This window comes from Caretta caretta, chromosome 20 (assembly GCF_965140235.1).
Source record: "Caretta caretta isolate rCarCar2 chromosome 20, rCarCar1.hap1, whole genome shotgun sequence".
NCBI classification, from domain to species: Eukaryota; Metazoa; Chordata; order Testudines; family Cheloniidae; genus Caretta; species Caretta caretta.
The window spans coordinates 14,886,358-14,912,061 of NC_134225.1; the positions used below are offsets into that span (position 1 = coordinate 14,886,358).

Genomic DNA, 25,704 nt, shown 5'->3' on the forward strand with positions numbered 1-25,704 from the left:
GGAGCAAAGCCTTTTAGTGCCATTTTTAATGAGCAATTACGGGTTTGCTTCTATTTGTGTGCATCAGCCACGGGCTGGTTGGCCCAGCCCCCACGGGTTTCAACAAATGATTGAAATGGAGGCGGGGGGGGGGGGGGAAATGCCGCCTGCCCCCCTCAGAGTTTTTATTTTTAAGTACTTTTTAAATTTCGAGATCGTTCTTTTTTCACAAACTCCGCCTTCTGGTCCAAATAGTCTTTAAAAACATCATTACGGGCATTACATTCTAGTCTCTCGTCCCAGAAGGAACCATTTCAAATATTTCCTTCCACCCTCTGTTTTGTACAGTAATAACTTTCTTCTGGGATATTTTTATATTGGTTTTTATGTTGTCATGTTGTTGTTACTATTATAACATTGTTTAAAATTATGCTGATCTTTACATTTTATGCGGTCTTCAATTTCTCGCCTGTCTTTTAATTTCTCGGAATAATTTTTGTTCAGTTACAACATATACAATTTAAATTATAATCTCTTTACCTATGTTTCCCCCTCTTTCCCCTTCTCTCTCTCTCTCTCTCTCTCTCTCTCTCTCTCTCTCCCTCCATTCATTTGTTCACTCGTTCCAGAGAGAACAATATATGAGATGTGTATTGGTTTAATTTGAGAATGTATGTAATGTATTAGCTTAATTTCCTCGGAAGTATATATCTCTTTTCTCTCCTGACATGACAGCCCCTCATGGAAAAAGCATCTCTAGATTTGTAATAGAAATTCCTGTTGGTAAAAGTTACAGTACAAAACAATGTACCTAAATAACAACATGAAGTAAAAGATAAGCCAGACATTGTTGTGACTAAGGGTGGGATGGGGGAGGGGTGACAAAGACAATTCTTGCTTCCTGGCTCATTATAAATTACTACTGTTCCCCCTCCCCCCATATTAATACAGTATGTGGGAAAAGGCATCTAGAAAGGAGTCTGTGTTAAAGTTGATGCGATTGATTCGTAAACCGTGCCACTAGTGAAATATTTAGCGTTTTCTGCCCTTGAATAATAAACAAATAAATAAGTAAATAAACAAACAAATAAATAAATCGCCTCTTCTGTATTTCAGTCTCTCAGGAGACTACATGGGGGTTTATTATCTAACGTGATAAGTGTTTTGGAAGTTACCAGGAATGATTCTTAATTTTATTTCTATGTTTCTATGTGTGGTATATATTGCAATTTTTTAAAAAAAAAATAATAACATGTTTGTATCCTACTATCCTTCTAAAATTCATTTATCTATTCCCTGCATTTTATTCTGAAAATTATCTTCTTCTTTTGGTCTATTTAAACGACAACACCCCCGCCACCAAAATACTTTCGCTCTTGGGTAAACGCAAAGAGGTATTTTAATTTTTTTTAAAAATGTTTCCCAGAGGCAATTTCTGCGACATACCTTTCGGAGACGTTTTTGTAAAAGGAAGAATAAATTGGATTATACTGAATTAAGTTGTTTTTTTGTTTTGTTTTGTTTTGTTTTGTTTTTTAAAAGTAAGAGATACAATTTTGTCTTCGGTTTGTTCACTGAAAACACATTGTGTCAGCCGTTGGTCTGCAATCCCTATAGTCATAAAGACACTTTCTGAGCAAACAATGACTATTTATTGGAACCAGGTCATTACAGAAATAGTATCGTTTAGGGGTTCCAGACTAAATACATCTGCATTCTTCTCTTGAGTTGTGGTTAATGGGAACAAAAATCTGTTCCCTTTCCTTCGATATATTATTGCAGGAGTTGCATTTACTGTTTACAATAACTACTGTCAGCTCTGAAAGGCCTGGAATTGGGTATACAAAACAATTTTTGATGTATTGATTTTCTACTTAGGCTGACGGATTGTCATCGTTCATATACTGGCAATGCTGAGAAACATTTTAGTACGTATTGAAGGAATAACGTAATGATTTATATTCTCTGAGTTTTACAGACTAAAACAGAGGAAATAAATTGCTTCTTTTATCTATAGCATCAGTACGCAGGAGGGATTATAATAAAATAACCACGTGTTATTGACATATACTTGCAGAAAAATAACAGCTTTTCTACTGATATAGCTTGTATAAAAGTGTAGGATTCTACCACATTATTGAAATGCAAATTATGTTGTCGTAAATGTTAATATTTTAATTGTATTATAAATATATCAGATATGAGCATTTAGGCTCTAGCCTAAATATAATGAATAAAAATATTTGGGATAACATAATTTATATTTTAATGGGAAGACTTCACATTCTTAAACTATATATGTATATATTTTATCATCATTTTATCTAAGGATAGGATTATGATAAATCTTATTTTTATATATTTTATCTTATCGGTAAAATATGTAAAGATAAAATTATGACCTACATATAAAGATTATGCTAAATGGGTGTGTATATGTGTGTGTGTTGTTATGCAACGCTACAATGCTAAAAATACATTTTTATTATACCATTATAAACATACAAGTACAGTAATACTTGTAAAACAATTTACAGACTTTTGAAAATGGTAGCAACTGGGGGGAGGGAAGACGATGAATCAATGTAGCCCACACTTTATCCAGAAATAGTACGTGATATACAAATATATTATAAATTAACATTTGTGTTCAGTGTAAATTGTACCTGCGGTAATGTTAACTTCGATTTTCAATGTGGTTTGTATCTGGGTCATTACTACACGAATACATATTATTTTTCACTATATTTTTGTTTTTTTCTAAATTCTGTCCAGCAAATGCTTTTGAGAAACAATATTTGAGGCTAGTCATTTAAGATCTCTTTGCAGCAGACAAAATTAAAACTTTAGTGAATGTATATATATCATGTATAAAATGTATAAAAATCATGATTTTTCTCTAATTATTTTGTCTCCCAACATTCACTAAAGTTTATATATCAACTTAAAATGCATAATACTTAGGTATCAAAGAATACCTGTTCTTATCGGAGGAAAGTTAGATCTTTTGTTACCAGCTCTACTAAAAATAAAATAAATTAAATTAAAATAAAATAAAATCTCTTGAAGATTTCAGTTTAATCCTATGAATTTAAGGTTTGATCACAGAAGGCCTTGCTACATTTAAGCAGTTCAGAGCTTTGGGAAACAAAGTGATGCTAAACAATGTATCTCTATAGATAATGTGTCCACTTTATAGTTAAATAAAATACAATGCGGATATAGCTCCAATAAGTTTCTAGACAGAAAAGTAGATCAATAGATTAAAGCTAATATGATTGCAAGTATATATGAGAAATATCGTTGTCAAAGTGTATGTACAAGCCGAGACAGAACTTTAGACATCTCAGTACGTATTCAATTATCCACAGAAACCAGAAGAAAATAGCTGACAAGCAAGAATCTCAAAGAGTAAAAGGTAAACTGGTGTTTAAATTCATATGAATCTGAGATTACATACAGTGTTTCCAGTTTCTGGTTTTGTTTTTGTTTGTCGCATGTGGACACACCTTTCTGGAAAAGTCTAAGCAAGAATCTGGTTCGGTTTGGTCAGTTTAAGAATGTTGATTTCCCAGGGGCAAAAACCAACCCAAACCCCATGTATATTTCTAGCGTCGAAATAATATGTGTTTCCTAGATCTATGTTGTACAATTACTATTGTTTCCACAGGTAGAGAATTTCTTTCCTCCTTTCATTCTGAGCGAGTGTTTAAATATCTGCACATTTTGTTTACTTGTTTTGTATACTGCCACCAAGTGACAGAAACTTGCAAACCAGAAATTTTGCAATTTGGTGCCTTTTTGTGGGGGTGGGGAGGTGGGGTGAGGTGGGGAGGAGTGGGCAAAATACCCTTACTTGACTACTTGCAAAATGCTGGACTACAATAAAGGCCGGATTTGCAAGGAAGTTTTAGTACCTTAAAAGAGTCAGCAATGTCTCTCTCCCCACCTCCCCTGGAACGTCCATAAACGGCCCCCTATTAAGGTATTAGCTGAACAGTACTTCAAAAAGTTTGGCCTCTAAAACCTATTTGAAATTCCTCCGATGCACTTTATACCCATTCACTAGAAGTTTTCTTTTTTTTCTTTCTTTTTTTAAAGCCCCTTTCGTTCCCTATTCCCGTGTTTTAAATCATTCCAATGTATGTGAACTCATAAAAATAGATAAGGCATGTCAACTTGGGAACGATATTTCCCCTCTTGAAAATATGAGTGTATTTAAGCAAATCCTGGAATATTAAATTGTAGCTCGATTAAAGACAATGTAAATGTATAAATTCAACAAAGTGCACAGAGGTTGTCTCCAAATATATAGTTTAATTCTGTCTAAGTGATCGCCTCTGAAAAAGCATCATTAAGGCAACTAATATTGTTTCCTGAATTATTATTTTTTACTTGCGACCTAAGATTAAATTTCTGCTTTAGAATCTGCGAACAATAAAATATAAAGCTGCCTATAGTTAATGACAACAATTTTTCATTGTTGAGTTATCCTTCCAGAACGCAATAAAATTGTATTCCTTTTATTTTTAATCCTTACACTGAGCATAAATAGTTGTGTATCTATATTTCTCTATCTATAGATATAGATACGCTTAATAATTTTAGCTACTAACCATTGCCCGCGTCAACTCAGTGACGTCATAAATGCAGCTATCTTGAATGTAAGAAAAAGAAAAAAAGAAAAAACCCACCCAAAACATGATAGTAGGGAATATTTTCACGCAGCCAGACAGAATAACCAAGCTAAACCATAGTTCTCTGAAATGCACAGGGTGTTAGGAGTTTGCAGTGGTACCTGGTTTTAACATGTAAGGCATGACATACATGCGATGCAGTCTGATGCACTCATTTGTCAAACTAGATAGTGGCTGAGAAATAAATGTTCCTTGATCAAATGGAATATGAAACTATTGTCCGTACTTTTGTAAAAGAGATTATAAGGGTTTTTTTTTTTTTTTTTTTTTGGCAATTACATAATGTAACCCTCAATTATTTTACACATATCAACATTTTGGGGTTTCCCCAGCACTGAGAATGAATTTGTTAACCTCTAAAGTGCCACAAGTCCTCCTTTCCTCTTTATTCGTAAGTGCATTTAATTAGCAAACATTTGACGTAATGTTACATTGAAAATTGGATTATATCCATGCATTACTCATCATTACATAGCATATGAAGGTGCTGACGCTAAGTTTAGCAACAACATTGTTACTTGGCAATTTAAGACAAAGAGAAGTTCCATTTCTGCGGAGAGGTTTCGATTCTGGCTTCTTGTGTTGGGGTGCTTTGGGTCATCAATAAATCTGGTAAGGCAAAAATAAATAAATCCACATATTAGAAATTGTATTTCAGGCATAATAACCGTCGATTTCAGTTGCAATAAGAATTCAAATGAACATAAGCAAACGCTCAACAATGTTAGAAAGAACTTCAAACCTTGGTAGAAAAAGGGAATAAATTAAATAGTGCAATAGATTAATTTATCTTCTCTCCCCGCCACCCCCCCCCCCTCCATCTCCCAGTTTCCTGTTTATGAGATATGTGTTTTGACAGTTTCCAGAATTCTGTCTTCTTTTTTTTTCTTCTGGAAATGCGTGCAGTGATTACAGAATGGCGGTTGCAAACCTGAGAAAACTATGCTCCCTTGTTATTTTAGAACTATTATTTTTCAGTTTTGAAACTAAAGGCTAAATGTTTTCACTTTCAACTTTCTGTGTGTGGTGAAGATGAGGCGTCAGGCAGAATCTTTCTTTCTTTCTTTCTTTCTTTCTTTCTTTCTTTCTTTCTTTCTTTCTTTCTTTCTTTCTTTCTTTCTTTCTTTCTTTCTTTCTTTTAAAATAACAGTACATTTACACTTATTTCCATCAGCCATGCAACCCAATTAATAAAATGGCTGGTGCATAGAAAGGAGTCTTCCTTCTAATTATACCAAACTTGGAATGCACTTTGTGGTAAATATAGTCTTTATAACCTGTCTTTAGAGATATTAGACACACTTGCATACAGGACTGAAGAAATGGGGTTTATATAACAATAACATAAATAATAAATAATAATGATAATAATAATAGGCTCCTAGGAAAGAGGTGGAAAATGAAAAAAGAGAGAGCTCTATTATTGCTAATTATTGTTCGGTGCGTCTTTGTCAAGAAGATGCCTTGAAGTGGCAAATAAACCTGCCAAATAGCCTTCCCTTTTCAAAACTATCTGTCTGCAACATTGAAATAAAGTTTAAACAGTCCATCAAGAGCTGAATAGAAAGTATGCAGTAGAAGGATAGATTTCCTCTTCTATTTTAATCAGAAGCTGCCAGACTCTTCGTCCTCAGGTTTAATTACTGCAATATAACTAAGGAAAGAAGAGACTCAAAACAATGCAAAGCATTTCAGGTTGGGAAATAGTGGCCTATGGCGCATACGTGCCAAGTTATCCTCAAATAGATTTTCTTTTTTCTTTCTTTTTTATAAGAGCTATTTACATGAAAAGCCATATTCGACTAGGAAAGCACGTGCTATAAAAACAGGAATAAAAAATAAATTAGAAGGCAAGAACTCACGTGCGCAATACATGCCAAGTTAAAAAAAGACCGAGATAACATATATGAGGTAAGATCAGCTAAAATCAGGAAGATATTGAATGACATCACTTGTTCACATCTACCAACTACAAAATATTCAGCTCAGATATAAATACACACCACCACTCTCTTTATATAGTTTATGTGTTATATATGTGTATGTGTGTATATATGCGTACTGCTACATTCATATTCTACATGTATATATAGGTGTGTATGTATATAAAGAATTTCTAGTTTGACTCTACACATTCGTTTTATATAATATTTATATAGTATATACAATGCAGATACATACATGCATACACAGAGATAATATGTATTCAAAATATAAACTCTTTGTACTCTCTCTCTCTCTCTCTCTCTCTCTCTCTCTCTCTCTCACACACACACACACACACACACACACACAGGGAATTCTAATATGTGTGTTGAAAATATAAACACTTTCTCTCTACTCCCACTTATAGAATGCTAAAATGTATATTCATACTGCACAGGAACATCAAGTAAATACTTCTGACCTATATTAACTTTTGGTGCACGTTAAAAGCACCCAGACACAACCTGTATTTATGAAAAAGCAGATTTCTACATCCAGGCAATGCACTGGCTAACAGAGTGTGATTGCTTTTGACTACATTTGTGCTATCAGCCTCAACTGGTCATTCTGACTGTACCAAACAACAAACCCATTCCCTCTTAAAACAAACAAACAGGCGTCTAAATTTGCATTCAGGATCTAAGCAGAATAGGAACCTGACAGTAGCATTTTATTAAGGCTGTAGGGTGTTGGGGGGGGGGAGAGATTTGGGTTTGTTTCCTTTCAGTAATTAGTGGGGATAGAAAACACATGTGTTGGGATTGAATTTTTGAAGGCTTTTTCTAAATCAGTTCATCAATTCGCTAATTATGGCTGGGAGAGAAAAAAATTTCTCCCTATACATATTTTTCTTTCCCCCCCCCCCCCGTGAACATCAGAGTGGGGAGAGGGGTAAATGTGTGTGTGTGCGTGGCGGGAGATATGGCTTATGAGAAGTGGATGTTATTTCAGATTTCTGTGGGCTTTTATTTTCTGGGAACAAAGAGCAACTGCTATTAAAGAACTACTCGAAGACTTGTGCATATTTCCACTGCTGTGTAGCAGTTTTAATAAAACATCTGTTCTTGCTTCTGCTGATGAGTTTACATAATTGTTTGCAGACCAATTTAACCAGAAATAGCCCTAGATATTTCCCTGTACATGTTTTCATGCGGGAAAATAATAAATACCTTTTGTAAGTGACATACCTTGATGAAATACTTTCGAGAAATCCCAATACTGGTTAAAATATAAATTGAATAAAAATCTAGTGCATTAAAAACGCTAGACTGAGGAGTGCAATCAGTAGAACATAATCTAATGATGCCTCATTTATATTTGCAGGAGTTTTTCTCCCAAGAACCCTGGCTTTTCAGGAGGGAAAGCATTCTATTTTAAGTTTCTTTACGGCAGCTGTTTACTGTTCACTATAAATCGACCAGACTTTTAAGTCTTGCCCTCTGTTTAGAGAAGTAATAAAACACTTAACTTTCTCCACTCCTAGTCTCACGGTTATCAGACAGGTCTTTAATACAAGAGCCCGGGAGCACCTATACAAAAATTAATTCCTCCAAGCCAAGACTTTCCCAAAACTTTAACAAGACTGGGATTATTATAAATGCATCTTTATAGGTGAAAGAAACCACATGAATCACACCCACATAGAATTATATCTGTATATCTTCCAAGGATTCCTGCTACTTTCAATTTACTCTCCAAGTACATTTGGACCATAAGTAACACATAAGGTAAGGCAACATACCAAGAGGAAGCAAACGACCTCCATTCATTCATGCATGCATGCATGCATTCAGTTTATTGTACATTGCCCCAGTTTCATATCTGGAAGCAGTGCAATCGTTGGTTTCCAAAGTAACCATGGTTTCAAATGAGATTGTTCCTATACGACATATAAGTACATACATATATTTACAGTTATAATCTATATAACATATATGTATCTGTAGACACATGCATCTGCATGTGTATGTGGCTGGGTGTGCAATATGTCAACACCAGGGGGATAGCATATGTAGTTTTTTTGTTCCGTTTTGTTTTGTTTCCATAAATCCCCACCTATAATGGCTGGGGAAGAGGGAGAAGAGTGGGGAGACAAGAAACCAAACTAAACTTCGTTTTTTTGGAAAATACCAGTAAATCGTCACATTGGGCATAATTCGTATATCTCTACTAGGCTGGTCACAAGTTGAACACTGTAGAGTGGGAGCCAAAGTATGGTCAGCAACAAGGCACATGTGCTAAATAACATGGTGTGTACTTCCAGCTATCTTCATTTTGGTCAGAAACTTTATTTTATTTTCCTAGTGACACTCAAGGGAAGCCTTAATGTTATAGAAGATGAATACACGAGCTTTTTTTTTTTTTTTTTTTTTTTTCAGTTGTAGTCTCGTTTATGGCTTTATTGCCACCATTGATTACTTTGCTTTGTTACACAGAGGAAAAAGATCATAAAATTCTTTGGCATCCGGGTTCCTGTTATAGCTAGGGGGGAAATATAGCTTTCCCCCTCTTCTTTGTCAACTAAAATGTTTTAGGGGAGACATTGCTAAAAAGGAATTAAGTGTACTGAGTAACAGCAAGAAAACACCTTCAGATGTTCGAATTTTTACCCTGCAACTTTGAAAGCCTGCATCTCACCAGACCACTCTACACAAATCCTAAATTTGAAGAAAAAGGCCAAGGGTTTCCTGGCATAATTGAATTTTTAAATAGCAAGCCACGAGAATGATGAATATACCTTGCAATATTTACAGATCAGCAGGTATGTTTTACATTTAAGGAGCAATTTATGGGACTGGATTGAAATTAAAATTAGATTAGCTGCCTTCATTTCAATTAGTTCTAGATGCAATTCACCAAGACAAGAGATAATATAATCCTCTTTAATCTAACCAAATATTTGCAAAGGAAGTTTCCTAAATCTGTTGTAAATATCTGAAACCATAAATTTCTGTAAACGTAAACACGAGGTGCTGTCCTCAACCAAGACTTCAAAATGTACTTAAATTGCAAATAGGAAAAGTGTGAGTTTTGTTGCGGTTGCTGTTGAAAATGTAAATATATTCTAACAGTACCAACCAATGAAAATTACAAAAGGAAATATTCAGGACAGGAATGTCAAACTGTACTAAAAGAGAACATCTAACTTCCAGACTAACGTGAATTCGGAATGTTGTCTCTTTTTATTGCAACTTCCTTCCAAATCCATAGTTCAGGAATGTTCTAAAAGCCACATTATCAGTTGAGCAGTCGCCATGTCTTTTTTCTTTTTGCTCGCTTTATGTAATATTTTCTCATAAAGAACACAACCACTTGACTCCATAATATTGACCAATGCTCCATGAGAAAACGAAGAAAGATGGATAATTTATGAATTAATCTTCTGTGGGCACGTGAGATGTATTACTTTGAATTCTGAGCTATTTTGTTATCAGATATCAGGAAACCATAAAAAATTCTGTGCTTCAAAAGCTCAGTGTTGAAAAAAATAATAAAAGAGAGAGCGAGCGAGAGAGAGAAAGTTAGATTTGGTTGTGAAATTTCAAATTTAATTCAGATGTGTTTTTTCCCTAAGAGCCCCCCCCTTCAAAATCTCCCCCCCACGCACTTAATATTTGCTTTCCTTCTTCTAAGCTATCTTATATTTAGAATTTTCAAGACTTACTTTCAATGCATACTTAGTTTCAACTGGGGAATCAACACAAGCAAAAGCAATTTTTCCCTTTCTTGACATCTAGCTTCCTATTGGCTCAAACCAGGTCAGCTGACTTTGTCATTTTGTCTGTCCTGGAGTAGAGCCTTCCCTATAACAATCTAGTTCAGACTACAAACTGGAGACAGAAATAAATATTAAAGAAATCATACACCCAGGTATAGAGGAAGATATGAATTCCTATTTTACAAACCCATCGTTATCTTGCCATCTAACCAGTGGCCAAGATGTGCTACCCAATGTAGCTCTCAATTCAACGGCTTATGACCCCGTCAGGCATTTTTCTACCTATGGAGCAGCCGTTGCTCAAAACCGGATTTACTCTTCTCCTTTTTATTCACCGCAAGATAATGTTGTGTTTAGTTCCAGCCGAGGACCATATGACTATGGATCTAATGCTTTTTACCAAGAAAAAGACATGCTTTCTAGCTGCAGGCAAAATTCTATGGGACACAATACACAGACTTCAATTGCACAGGATTTTACCAGTGACCAAAACAGGAACACTTCGCAAGAACAAAAAACTAGCATTCAAATATATCCATGGATGCAGCGCATGAACTCCCACAGTGGTAAGTTTTACAGCTTGGAGATATAAATTAAATAAACTGAACCATCTTTACGACTATCTCCCTAGCAGAACAGGCTCAGCTACTTTTTATGGCCCCATAAAAACAATAATATAGCTGCCTCACAGTTGCCGCTACAGGCCTTTTATTTGTTAAGTTGTTGCAAGCAAATATGGCTTGTTATGCTCTTTCTAATTAAAAGACTTCGAGAGTGTAAAATATCTATAATAAAGTGCAGTGAGCTCTGCTTTTGAGTTAAGTACAAAATATTACTTGGGTAAAGTAAGTTTTAATGATAGGTGAGTAAGTACTTTTTTTTTTTATTATTGAGACGGAAGGATATGTAAAAAGGATCCCTCTCTGTGACAGATTTCTACATAGGAATTTATGAAATTGTGTTGATAACACAAAAGAGGAAGAGTCTATTTCTAGTAATTAAGGCAACACTTTAGGGAGAACCCCTAGTTTTCTTTTCTCCCTCTCTGTCTCTCTCTTTAGTTTTTGGGGGGGGGGTGTGTGGGGGAATAATTAAAGCAAGACTCTCCAAAGCTTTGCAAGGAGTAGCATGCCTAGATTAGAAACCATTTGTGCTGCAGGGGCTGAGTGTGTTAACTTGAATCTGGGTAAACAGGAGCTAAGAACTGGGGAGGGGGGGTTGACAATAGGGATGTAGGATGGAAGGGAGGGGGCTAGAAGGGGAATCGATTTTGTGGTTTCAGTGATCAAAATAGATATGTCTTCACTAAGGTATATATGTATTACTAATTAGTTTTAGTTTGCTTTGTTTCTGAATCTCTAGGTGTCGGCTATGGAGCGGATCGTAGAAGGGGTCGCCAGATCTATTCCCGCTACCAGACCCTGGAACTGGAAAAGGAATTCCACTTCAATCGCTACTTGACAAGGCGGAGGAGGATTGAGATCGCCAATGCACTTTGCCTAACGGAGCGTCAGATCAAAATCTGGTTCCAGAACAGGAGGATGAAATGGAAAAAAGAAAGTAACTTGAGTTCCACTCTGTCTGGGGGAGGAGGCGCAGGCGCTGGGGCAGCTGCAGATAGCTTGGGTGCAAAGGAAGAGAAGCGAGAAGAGACAGAGGAGGAAAAGCAAAAGGAGTGAAAATTGACGGCTCAGCCCCTCATGCCCCCCCCCCACTCCCCACCCCCACCCCTCCCCACATACACGCTATATTTATCACTGGCACAAGTTATATGTTTGGCTACATTAAAAAAAAATAAGAGCCAAACGTGGACATGAAAGACAGACCTTCCCCCACTCTCACCCCCCATTCCCCAATATTCAGTTCAGAACTTGCTCCACAATCCCTTTTAGGTTTTGAGTATAAACCTTCACCTACCCCCATCTTGCCTATTTATCTAACTTTGAACACAGGTTTCTTCCTAAAAAGAAATTGGCTTGCAGGAGGCAGAACACCCTGTAGTGTTGCCTAGTTGTGTTGGGATGATCCTTGTAAGATGGACTCTATGCAGTTGTTTTATTATTATTATTATCATCATCATCATCATCATCCAGAAAACGAGTTTCCCACCATATTGAAAATAATTCCCTGAAATATCTTTCCACGTAAATATAGCATTTTCAAGAGTAACCTAATTGTATTTAAACAATACCTGGGCTCATCATTGCAATCTGTGACAGTTTATGTGTGAATATTTTTAGCTGTATTTGTGGTATCTGTATTTATATTTATGTTTAGCACTGTAATGTTCAACAGTATAAAGTGAATGGAGGTCTATAGCAGTAGAAAAAAACCAAACCTTGTGTTACACCCTCTCATGTATAAAGATCATGTCCAGAGGACTATTGTTGAGTATTTAATAAAACTGAATATTATTTTTAAAGTTTACAGACTGGCCTCTGAGATTCAATTGGAGCCCCTCATGTTGATAACAGGGTGTTGGAAAGTTCACTTATTCTCTGTGTGTTTTTCCTAAAAATCAAATTCCTGTATCCTTCCCCTCCACACACACACACCTCCTCCATACTTCTCTCATTCAAAAGTATTCCAAAAGGGGAAGTATACATTTTGCTTTGTCTCCTTTATTTAGTCTTGTTACTATATTGTTAAAGGGCATCACAAATCTGTGCCATACCTCTCGCTTCCTGATTAAAAAAATGGATTTCCAAAGTTCAAATAGTATTTTTATTGCAATCCTCATCAGGCAATTCACAGGTCACAGAATGTTTGTTGTTGTTATTCAATAAATAAATAAATAAATAAATAAATACATGAATTTGAAATTGCTGATGAACACCCAGCTTTAAGCAGTCACACACTTTTCCAGACTTACTTAGACCGTTTCTATAGAAAAGCTGGCACTCAGCAGAGGGTAATTGACAATATCATACTATGAAGTAAACAATGCTAATATTACACTACGGTATATTGCAGACTTATATAATATGTTACGAAGGCTTGAACACAACTTACATTTTATGTCATCTGTGGTATATTCAGTACAAAGGCATTTACCAGTGGTAGGAACATTCTGTATCTAACACATATTGTGGTACGTTAGGGGCATATCTTTCCTGGAAGACCCACCATACTCTTAGAGTTTGTCTTAAACAACCAGGATTCGGCTGAAATAAAAAGAGCAGGGAGGTTTTATAATCCCATAATTTGCTTATTTTCCACCCCCGCTTGTGTACGTTACTTAAAACGGCATAAGAAAGGAGAGCAAAATATGCATTTACAAAACAATAGTCTTGCTACACAGTAAAGAAAACAGGAAGGTTAAAAAGAAATAAACAAACTTGTTTCCCTGGTCTGAATTTTAATAGAAAAAATAGAAATGATATAGTTATGAACTAGAAATTATGTAGTTATATATATATATATATATGATATATGAACTGTCATAACATTTAAAGCAACAAACCTTGAAATAGATTTTAAGGTTGTTATTGTGTGTATATTGCAACACGCACGTATTCTTGTCTTAAGGCAGTCTAGCAGAAGGAATCATATTTTAATGCAATCATTTAACTAAATACCCTTGAAAGGAGATTTGATTTCTCAGTAAGCATCAAGCACAGGTCTCCCTACTTCTTCAAGCAGTAAACTGCAGTGGTAAAGGTAATAGAAATTGTAAACTTTCGGTCATTACTGTAGATACATGACAGAAGCAGCCCATGCTTAATACTTAAGAGCTTTTTTTCACATATACCGAAGAGAAGGCATTGTATGTGTTTATTTCATTCACCTAAGCCATGAAATATTTATGGGGAGGTAACTTTATGGGATTCCCTGCCACTGAATACATAGACTGATATTAACACATAACATAACGCACACAGAGTGATACACAGAGCTAGAGTGTAGATATATATATACATACAGCTATAAACAGCAGATGTGAATAGATATATATTCAAATCTGCTGTGTATAGCTGCATATTACAGGAGATTTAGATGATAAATCATATGTGCATTCATATGTACAATGTATACGTATATGCAATATAGACAATGTATATATACTGTATATATTATATATGTAATGTATTGTCTGTAACATATATTACAGACAATACATTACATATATTATATAGTATATATATATCTGTGTGTGTATATATGTATGCACGAACTGATATATTATTCTAACAAAATAAAATATAGCGACTAACAGTTCACACTAACGCATTTTGTGATTTACAAATACTAAAGCGTTTCAGTCTACAGCAAATACACAAACATATCTATAGTAATACAGATACGCATAGACACACATATGAACGCCCCCTTCCCACCCAAACACAGCTAGGTAAGTGTGTTTCTCTAAAGGTGCATATAAACCATACGTTGCTATTATAGCCACAGAATATATGCGCACAAAGAAAATAAAGCGAGAACGTATTATGGCATGTATCTAAACATATTTTGCATCACTGGCTTTATCCCACACAAATACGTCCATGCCCGCTTCTGAAGCTCTGTCAACACAAAATTAGCCAAATCTTCCATTTCTTAAAAGGCTAAAGACTTTTATATGTTGGCCACTCTACACCCAAGCCCAATGTATACACTGAGGGGGGGCATGGGAAGCCGTATTTTATGAAGCGTTATACCACAGGCCTAGCACCAGGTGACGCTATAGTCTCGTAGTCTTGGTTTTTACTTGGGGCCTTTAGTTTGCTTTGCCAACATATCAGATACGTTTCACAGGCTTCCATCAATAACCTCCTGGGGTCATCAAGCCAAATTTATGACTGGCCAACACAGTCACGTGATTCTATTTAAACATGCCTTATTTGGGCAGCGCACATAGAATAAAGAAAGAAGAATCTCCACCTATAAATTCTGCACTTTAGAGAACAAAAAACCCCCTGAACTTCAAAGGGCCACAAATCAAGCCTAATCAAAAGGGTGCAAAAAATCCGACATGAGTTCTTACGTAGCCAATTCGTTCTATAAGCAAAGTCAAAATGCTCCTGCCTATACCATGCAAAGTTATGGGAATTATGGATCTCTGTCTGAGGTTCAGTCATCCAGGTATTGCTACAGTGGGCTGGATCTAAGCATCACATTCCCATCCTCTGGTTCTTCCAACTCTCTGAACGGTTTGGACATGTCTTCAAGCCCTAGAACTAACCCCGACCGACCTTCCTGTACAGTCATGGGTTCTTCAGGGCACTCTCTAGCCAGAGACGACCAGACTACTCTAAACCCAGGAATTTACAGTCAGAAGGCTGGTAACACGGCGTTGGAGGATAGATCTAAGGGCACTGGCGAGATCAAAGCGGAGCCCGTGCAAACTACACAACAAGGAGGGCAACAACTGCAGCAGCAGCAACCACCACAAATATATCCGTGGATGACCAAACTACACATGAGCCATGGTAAACTTTCACTTCTTGATTTTGTTTCACAGGATTTGCCTGGTTTTATAGGCCATACGGGGCAAATAATAAAAAAAAACTAAGGTCGTAAATTTTACGACTAAGGCATCAATTGCTCGTAAAACTGTCCACTAAAAGGCTTAGAGGCTATATACGCCCAAATTTATGACAGCATAATTGGATCATAGAAACAAAACGTGTATAAAAGGCAATATTCCAATATTTTGGAGGGGGTTTTAAAAATACACATGTTCTTTTAGGCTTCTCTTTAAAAATATTAAACCCCCAAAAAACATATAAAAAAGTCATCCTGTCTATATAGACTTGTTTTTCCTCCTTGCACCCTCTCCAGGATAGAAATCCAGCCCATAAAAATATATTCCCCTCGTTTGCACACTTTCTTAATGTTTAACAGGGAACAGGTTCTCTTCTGCTCAGTCTGCATACGTTTGATCTTTACAAACTTTAATCTGAAGGTGTTTATAAAAAGAGAAGCTACATGTTGACCCTGGCCAAACCTTGAAGTCCTAGGCAGATACAATTGTCCTGGGTATAACCAAGGGGACTTATTTATATTCTGTTGTGTTATTATTTATTTTTGAAACATAATTGTTTTGGCTTTTCATGTGGTGTCTTTTATTTTTGCAGAAACAGATGGCAAACGTTCCAGAACTAGCTATACTCGCTACCAAACTCTGGAACTAGAAAAAGAATTTCATTTCAACAGATACCTCACACGCCGGAGGCGCATTGAAATTGCCAACAACCTGTGCTTAAACGAAAGGCAAATCAAAATCTGGTTTCAGAACCGGAGAATGAAGTGGAAGAAAGATTCCAAATTGAAAAGCAAAGATTCTCTCTAAGTAGAAGGATGACTCTCTAAAGAGAGAGTCAATAAATATTTACACGAGTTTGGTTGTAATCTACCTTCAAAAAAACTTTTCTTTTTAGGGTGGGGAGGGGGTCGTGTTGCTGAATGGACTGTGTTACATACCCTCACAAATCCATCAGACAAAGGAGTTATCTTATTAGTATGCAAAAACCTGCTCTTCGCTTCATGCAGAACTTAGTGTATAGATCTTTAGATTGTTACTCAATGTTCTAACCTGTACGTTCTGGGGGGGCGGGAGGGACTATCATAATCATGTTGCTCAAAAACAATCCGCAGAGCTAATGGGTTATATTTTATCAGTGCTAGAATAATAACAATAGCAACAACAATAATAAGCTGCCTACGGGAGAAAAAACGCAAAGTAAGTTGTCTAAAGTCACAGAATCTTCCTTAACTGTCTGCTTAATGTTAATAGCAGAAGGGAAAATGCGGATATATTTTACTGTATGTAAATTAACCTCTGTATCCTCGGGTTGTACGTAAAAGACCTGACATCTCCACTGTTACTTTCTGAAGCCTAAAAGAAAAATGTTTACCTTGTACGTGGATTGGATACATCCACAGCTTATTTCATAGATGCACTTGTCCTCAAACATGGCAAAAAAAACAACAACTCTGAGACGAGTTGGTTTCTTTTGTTGGTTTGTTTTGTTCGGACTTAGAATTCATTATTTTTTTATTATTTGCATATGAAAAGAAAGGAATGGACTATGAAATAATCGGCCTGAGCAATCATCCGAAATACCTTGTGCAGAAGAGTAAAGCATGTGGGGAAAATGAATTATCTGGACCTAATATTATTGTGTATTTATTTGTTGAGTAATTAATGTAGATTTGCTAAATGCTAAAAATATATAAAAAAGCAAAAATTTGTACATCTTTGTTTAAATGTAGTCCATTTTAATAACTTGTTTTCAATAATGTACGCCGTATATTTATTGGTTGCAGTTTCATATGTGAAAGACCATGGAACTTATATTTTGTCATATTAAATAAACACTAAATAATACAAAACTTTGGCGTGCCAGCTGAGATTAACCCCTTTGTGCTGATTTTCCTTCTTAGAGTTGTATTCAATCCTGCTTCTAGTTAGCTTAAAAATCTCTCTGGAGATAACAGGGGCAGAATGAGGGATCCATTTCTTACTGTACACTTATATACCTCGACCCAAAAAAGCTTTGAGTTATGTGTGCTTTTCAGTGGTGGGGTCTTCTGATTGTAGAGTGCTAGACAGAACCATCTCTGAATAAAGTGCAGGACTGCTGTTACTTCCAGCATACAAATAATATGGCAGCGTTGGCTTCTTCTAAACCAAGTGAACTCCTTTTAGGCTCTATATTCATTTCCCCCAGCTGACAGATGGCCTCTTCTGCCAGGAATCTAGTTTTCAAAGACTCCCCCAAGTGTATAGGTATAGTTCAGAGAAAATACCCTTCCCAAAACAACCCAGTTGATACCGCTAAACAATCTTTTAAAAGGTTGAGAAGCAACTTAAGAACGCTCAGGCACAACTCCCATTGGTTTAAATGGATGTGTTGCATGAGTTGGTGTCTGTACAGTGATATGTAGGCGCCGTACCTTTTAGTGGCTATAGGCCCTATCCTATTCCCATTGAAATCAATAATAAAACTACCATTAATTTAAGTGGGAGCAGAATGAGGCCCATATTCGAATAGAGGTTCAGGGTGAAATTCTGACTCCACTGAAACCAATGGCAAAGTTGCTATTGATTTCAGTGGGGCCAGGATTTCACCGGCAAGGTTTAAGGTGGAAGTTTAGGGTAGACTTTTTAAAGTGCTCGTTGTGAAAGTTACTTTGTCTTTAGGATGCTACAAGATCTGAGTATAAAATTACATTTTCTTTGGTAGTTAAAAACTTATACAGGAAATCTCGATACTTTAAAAATGTATTTAGAACCACTGTTTTCTAACCCCCTGATTATTGTTATTGTAATTATTATTATTATTTAACGTGATTGGCCTAATTTAGTATTCTTGAGGTCTGTTCTATCTATCTATCTATCTATCTATCTATCTATCTATCTATCTATCTATCTATCCCCATCCACCCTATCTCTCTCTCTCTCTATCTCTATCTCTCTCTATCTCTCTATCTCTCTATCTATCTATCCCCATCCACCCTATCTATCTATCTATCTATCTATCTATCTATCTATCTATCTATCTATGTGTGTCTGTCCATATATATGTATGTGCACACACGCATGCATACAGGCAGACAGATACACACACACACACATATACAAACACTTGCATATATACAATTATATGTGTGTGTGTCTGTATACAAACATATATTTGTCTATTTGTATACATACACACCATACCTATAGACAACACACACTACTAAGGTCATCCCTGATGTGTCTTGAGAGCTATTTACAGTAGAAACAAATGCTTGAAGAAGCCAATAGCTCCATAAAACTTTATAGCATTTCCTTTACACATTTCAAACAATGGAACAATTTCCTGAACCTGGAAACAAAAGTTTCTTTTAGTGGTAGCCTGGAAGTCTTTAAGGGTACAATTAGTAGAGCGTGGTCAAATGTGGAGTGTCTATATGGTGTTCTTATTAAACATGGAGTTAGGAGCCTACCTCTTCCTATAGTTTATTTATTTATTATTAGGCAAGTTACAAGTATCAAGCAACGCTTTCAGAAAGGCTGTGACATTTAATTTTACTGTCATTTATCAGTCAATTGAAAATTCCTTTTATTTTTCTGGAAGAACTGTCATTTTTGCGTTCACTGCAGTGAAATACTGCTAAGCAAATCAAAACTAGGTTTGGAAATTTCATTCTGCTTGAACCAGGTTTTGCTTAACGCTCTGGCCCTCTGACCATGTGGGCCTTGGGTAATTACAAATAGAATAATAGAGTCTTTTAACTATTCCTTTTAGGTTTTTATTTTCTACCCATGCTGTGTAAATCTATTGAGAAATTGCTCAAGCACGGAAAATGATTTGGCGTATACTGGTGGCTGTTCACTAACTAAGTAGTTCTGTATCTAGTCTTATTCTCCTTTCTCTTAAACACTGTATTTGTTAAATCGTCAACAACATCTTTCCTTTCTCCTTGATCGGTAAACTGTCAAGAAACAATTAGACTTGACAGGTAAGGGTTAACAAAATCAGATCCATTTTTGCTATATCTAAGGGAGGAGTGGGTTTTGCTGGTTCTGTTTTGTTGTTGTTGCTTCTTTTTTAAACCTAACACATACAACTCCAAACTTTTTCATTGCCATAGTGCGAAGCAACAGTGTAGTTAGTTATGATTAATTAGGTTAATCCTGACTTTCCCGGGGTGGGGGGGGGCATGGATTTATTTCAACCCCTCTTTTTTTTAAAAGAGTCATGTTCCAGGACTGATTCATTTTTGATTGTTGTTTTTGCTGCTTTCTTGAGAGGTTTTGTTTTTTCCTGTCTGTCTCACAATCCTTTCCCAAAGATCGCTGTAAAACCAAGAAGGAAATAAAAAATGACTTACCTTTCCCCTGTCATCCGTGTCAACCCAGTGTGAACTTAAAATGGCCCCAAAAAAACAACCACAGACCAAAGTTCCATTTTTTAAAAAAAATCCTGCATTGTTATTACTATTAACATCATCATTATTATTGAGCAAAGGGCTTTTAGTTTAACTGAGAACATGAGAACATTAGCAGAAATACTCATGGCTTCTATGTGAATTTAGTAGTTTAAAACTTTTGAAGGTTATTTATGTGGATGGCCCAAAGCAAAAGCCCTGAATGGCTCTCAGAGAACACGTGATGTCATTAAACTAAGTTTTATGGTTTGGGGGAGCTGACAAACCCACAATATATTTACATCATATATAATCTTAACTGTCCACCATCGCAGCTGCTAGAGCTGTTTAATGCTGGGACAGTGGGACAAGGCATTTAGTGTGGATTACGGCGTCTCAGACTGCTGTTAGTGAAGGTACATCTTACCAAATGGATCCCAAGCGATCTCAGTAAGTTAATTTTCCCCCCTTCTCTCTCGCTTTCTGGGGGGGAAAACATCCATTGCACCCAGTGAGTCTTATTAAAATAGAGCGTTAAACTCTGATGGGCATGGAATTCTGTAGATACTGTGATGGGGGAGGGCTTTGCTTCTTTTACTGTATGACAAACTAGTATGTATGCCGTTTTAAAGTAACATAGAAGGCGTATAAGGCGAGTAGCAGTCAGGAACCTTATCTAGAAGGAATATCAGACACCCCCTCTCTTTCCCCAGGGCTTGTGGAAATTAGATAAGGCCAGAAAGCTCCATATATTACTGGTTAAGCAGAGACATTTCTCCCCCCACCCCTGTCCTACCCCACTCTCTCTGTAGACAATAAAATACTTGAAGAAAGCGAAAGGTGGACGATCGGGGGTTTTGATTCTCCTCTCCCCTTTGGTTTTAAAACTTTGATCAGATAGTTTCGGTTCCTGCTTGAGTTATTGGGTTTTTTTTTTAATCTTTGGGTTTTTTTTAAGAACCACAGTATAGAGTTTGCTGTGTGCGTGTGTGTGTGTTAAATGTTGCTGGGTGGTGAAGTGCATGCGCATTGCTGGGGGGGGGGGGGAGGTTGAGTTAGAAAGAGATCTGGAAGTCTGACTTCTGTACTCCTTTGATGCTGTTGGCAGGTGTGTGGAGGGAGGCATGAACTCAGAGCTATGCGGGATTGGAACTAGGCCGAAGAATTTGTAAACTCCCTGTCGCAGATAAGGCTACAGAGACGTGGCATTTTTTTCTTCTTCAGAAGACTGATATGATCAGATTACACAAAGTGCCATTAATGCAATCTCTGTTTCTCTCTTTTTGTACTCCCCCCTCCACAACCAGGAGATGTTGCTCTTATTCCTTGTGAGTCCTTGGCTTAATGTAACAATATACCTCCAATGGATAGATTTCAAACTCGAGCAATGCAATCTCGAAAGGATCTATCGAAAATGGGGCAGGCCAGAGTCCAAACACCTGTCTGGAGCACTGTTTGAATGCAGAGAAATAGACTGCTGTCCTGAATGGTTTCCCTTCAATATTGTTTGCAACACACCTAGGCAATGGTAGTTTTGGGAATGTAGGGCCGGGGCTCATAACTGAAATCTAACCACAAAGACTATATTATATTCAAAGTCAGCCATGTCATATTCAGTGAATGGGAAAAAAATTAGGAAATGTAGCAACGACTGGTAAATACGTAAGAATCCCCTGATACTGCTTGTGTTGTCTCAACTGTACTTGTAGAGAGCGTCTTGGTTTGTTTATATACCACATTCTCCCTCCCCCGCCCCCAGTCCATACAACTGCCTTCGGAGCGCTGAGCTCTCTGGATCTAAGAGTCAAGAGAAGTCTGCAATCCCAGAAATAACTACTACTTGGCCTGTTTTATTGGAGTCCAACTCGCGATCAAAAGACCCTCCTGTTAAACAGCGAAGTGAAAAGAGGATTTCTCTAGTTCAAAGGAAAAGGAAGGAGGGGTGTGTGTGTGTGTGTGTGGGAATCTGTCTGTGAGGGGGACGGGTGTGTACATGTGAAGATATAAAATGTTTTGTTGCGCTTAAAAGAGACGGTGCAAGGTGAAAGTATAGGGCAAGTATATCCCACGAGCTCAGCTCCCGTTTAGGCGCCTAAATGTAGAGTAGGTTTCAGAGTAGCAGCCGTGTTAGTCTGTATTCGCAAAAAGAAAAGGAGGACTTGTGGCACTTTACAGACTAACAAATTTATTTGAGCATAAGCTTTCCTGAGCTACAGCTGAATGCATCAGATGAAGTGAGCTGTAGCTCAGAAAAGCTTATGCTCAAATAAATGTGTTAGTCTCTAAGGTGCCAAAAGTCCTCCTTTTCTTTTTGTAAATGTAGGATCTGGACTTTCAGAAATGTTCAGCACCCAGTAGATCCCTTTGAGAACAATGGAGAATCACACACACGAACAATCTAAGGAAAAGCTATTATTCTTAATTGGAGTTTACTGGGAGCTGATCTCTGACCCAAAGAGCCCAATTCTGCATTATCTACACCCCACAAGGAGACCAGTGGAGTTTTTTTTGGTAGAGTTGAGGAGAAAAGGAGGATCCTGCCCAGTAAGCTTTAGGGTCTTTGACCTCCAAACTTTCATGAAAAAGGTGTTCCTGGGGAAAATGAGTTTCTCCAAGCAAACAGTCTTCATTTTCATTAGGGATTTGAAAATCAGGACACTCCGTATACTGGGGAGGGGGAGAGGAGTAAACTCCGTCCCCTTATAGGAAACCAAGCAGAATTGTGATCATAGGCCCCTGTGTGTATACATAGGCCAGATGCCTTCAAGTAGGTGTTGCTCCTGTTACTTATGGTCTTTATAAGATGCTTCCCAAGCCTTTGGTCTCAAATCCAGGCTCTGATCCCACCTCTACAACTCAGCGACAACTTCCAGGAGATTCAGGCCTAAATACTCCTTGTTACCTAGTTATTTATGTTGGGATAAAGATTCAGCCAGTTTCAATAAACAGCAACACTTGCTGAGTCCCTCAGTAAGGTGCTCAGTTAATTTAACACGCTCATCATGGATCCAGATTCTGTTCCCCTTCACACCAGAGTAAATGATGAATCATTCCAGATTTGCAGTGTGGAGGGCCAGAGCAGAATTCGACATGGTCTGGCTATTTCTACATGCTGTAGACACTCCTTCAGATAGGTGATTCTTTGTATAGGCATAGGTGAAATCCTGACCCCACTGGAAAAATTCCTTTGGCTTGAATGGGGCCAGGTGTGTGCTAAAATAAACCAACTGTAGTCCTTTAGTTAGGGGAAGTTCCCATTGAAGTATATGCTAATTTTGCCTGAACAAAGACCCCTGGGTGTAGAATACTTAAGTTTGTGTATAAGTAGATACTATGAACATACATACACCCATAAAGTACACCCTTCATGTGTATCCAGAATATAAAGTGTCATACAAGAGATATACACAGTGATGTGGTGTATGTATAGAGATCGATACATGCTTATTAAATATAGAAGCAACATCGGGCCTAATTCACGCTGCGTGTAACTTCATTGACTTCTGGATAGTTACAACTTGGGACTGATCTCTGTTTTCAACCTTCTGGGATTTTATTATTTATTATTTATTATTATTATTATTATTATTAATAAAATGATTTGACCAAATTCTCCATTATGGGCCAAACTTTCAAGAGCCCTGCACCCACATTTGGGGCCAGATTTTCCAAAAGGTCTCCGAAGCCAGCAGCTCCACAGTGTTTCCCTTATGGCTCTTTTCCCTAAGGAGCTACGTGTCCAGCCTGCACGCCCAGCCATATGTGTATACATCTGCCCCTCCCCCTCTTCTGTGTAATATTGGGTGAGTTCTTGGGCCCCTTAATGGTGCCATGAGTTCCTTCTGGTGCGAGATCGCTCTTCCGAGGAAGAAGGTGAGCTGGGTTTGGCCTCTGCTCTTTGCCACAAAACTTGAGCAGTTGTGACGACTAGGAAGATTCTAAGTGGAATGGGGCAGGGGGAGGACCCAGGACAAAGACATTTTTTGCCCACCCGCTCCTTAATTTCTTCCTCTCCAAACAAACCAGTAGATTGAGATCACTTCTGCTGTTCACATTGAACCGGGAGTGGCAGCATCGGATTGGTGTGGCACTGTTTTAAGGCTCGGCGCAGAGGAGTAGCAGCCTGGAAAGCCTGGGGGGGAGAGGCGGGGAGGTGGGGGGTGGAAGAGACAAGAAAAGGGATGCCCTGTTAGCAGAAATAAATCGCAACTGCTTCCCGAGCCTTCATGCCCTTTGCGAAGCAAAAGGCGGCCTCGCTGCAAGGCTAGTAGTCACTAGGCGCGGTAGCTCATAGTTCTAGGTTTTCTGGGGCGAGGCCGGTGGGTTCCATGCTGCAAAGCGCTGAGTGAATCTGGAAGGTGCGGAGCTGTTTCATCGGCAGGTGGCTTCAATGCAAATCTAGGCTCCAGCCCGCACGTGGGTTTCCAGAGGGTTGTTTTTCCTTTTTCTTGCCTGACCTACAACTTGTTCCAGGTTTAATAACAATATAACAATGGGGGTGCTCGAGTGGATAGACTGGAGAGTTAAGGCTTAAACGAACTCAGGCTTCGTGAAGATGGAGATGCATATAAAAACATTCCCCAATTTCTCCATAGATAAAGATTATTTTAATATGTAGTGTGACCAATCCTCTACTTTGCCAGGGGACACACACAGCCATAACTCCGTGCCTGGACAGAAGCTTTGGCGTTTTGTATCGCAAATCACATTTCTCTTATGAACGAAGAATCCAAGGGTCCAATGAATTAAGAAGTTTCTTCATAAGGAGAAGTGGCACTTTTGAAAAACAGCCATTTTAGTCGTGATTGAAAAGAACAAGTGCTCTGGATTTCTTGGTGCTCTGTCTCTTCCCTAACTCTGAGTTTCAGGGAAGGAAAAACCTCTCTCACACAAATAAACTGATTCAATTGGTTTTCACCTGGAAATCCTATTCATAAAGCCCATTATTTGTTTGTGCTTCAAGAACAAGATTGATCAGGCCCAAGAGTTGCTAGTTCATTTCATCTTCTCCAATGGGGAAGTTCTTGCCATCTGAAATCGTCAACTTTTAATTTAGGTTTCTCCAGAGCTAAATATTTCTGAAATGTTATGATAAATGCGCTGTTTGTGTTTCCATCCCTATGACTCTTCGCTGTATTATTATTTTTTCTTAATGTATATGTGGTTGGCTAACATTTCACCACGAGAAGATGGAAAGTTAGCCTGGAAGATTTGTGTACTTTCATGGCACCCAAAATATCCCAAGGATCCCAGCAGGCATGCGCAAAGTGAAGTCACGTGATTACTGTTCGCCAGTCAAGCAAAGGGGTTTGCACACACCCTAAGATATATTAAAAAACAAACAAAAAAGAATTAAACATCTTTTGATTAGCAGAAGCAAATGTGACATTCAGGCAAGTTTGTCACTATATCAGTCATCTCCCCTTCTCCTCCGAAAAGGTGATACAACATTAGCATGAGCTTGAT

General features: G+C 37.6%; 2 protein-coding genes and 1 long non-coding RNA gene across 4 annotated transcripts in view; all 3 read left to right on the plus strand.

Annotated features, from left to right (window-relative positions):
• The window catches only part of LOC125627614 (uncharacterized), a 69,087-nt gene that overhangs the window by 1,071 nt on the left and 42,312 nt on the right, over nt 1–25,704 (plus strand). The gene's annotated exons all lie outside the window — the stretch shown is intronic.
• Nucleotides 7,376–12,807, plus strand: HOXC6 (homeobox C6). 2 transcript variants are annotated; one of them, XM_048831901.2, is made up of 2 exons: nt 7,376–10,946; nt 11,719–12,807. In XM_048831901.2, exons 1-2 carry the CDS (start codon nt 10,547–10,549, stop codon nt 12,057–12,059), a joined length of 741 nt encoding a protein of 246 aa, XP_048687858.1. In that variant the 5' UTR covers nt 7,376–10,546; the 3' UTR covers nt 12,060–12,807. The 2 variants fall into 2 exon arrangements, with proteins under 2 accessions (XP_048687858.1, XP_048687859.1); XM_048831902.2 differs by having other exon boundaries at nt 7,380–10,946; nt 11,743–12,807.
• HOXC5 (homeobox C5) lies at nt 14,596–17,689 on the plus strand. Its single transcript, XM_048831903.2, has 2 exons — nt 14,596–15,806; nt 16,455–17,689. The coding sequence occupies exons 1-2, from the start codon at nt 15,350–15,352 to the stop codon at nt 16,667–16,669; spliced, it is 672 nt and encodes a 223-aa protein (XP_048687860.1). The 5' UTR covers nt 14,596–15,349; the 3' UTR covers nt 16,670–17,689.

Excerpts from the sequence above, each read along its gene's own strand:
- HOXC6 (XM_048831901.2), top strand. The coding sequence starts at position 10,547 with ATGAATTCCTATTTTACAAACCCATCGTTATCTTGCCATCTAACCAGT. Across the intron at positions 10,947-11,718 it reads GCGCATGAACTCCCACAGTG|TTTGCTTTGTTTCTGAATCT; the intron begins GTAAGTTTTACA and ends AATTAGTTTTAG.
- HOXC5 (XM_048831903.2), top strand. The coding sequence starts at position 15,350 with ATGAGTTCTTACGTAGCCAATTCGTTCTATAAGCAAAGTCAAAATGCT. Across the intron at positions 15,807-16,454 it reads CAAACTACACATGAGCCATG|AAACAGATGGCAAACGTTCC; the intron begins GTAAACTTTCAC and ends TTATTTTTGCAG.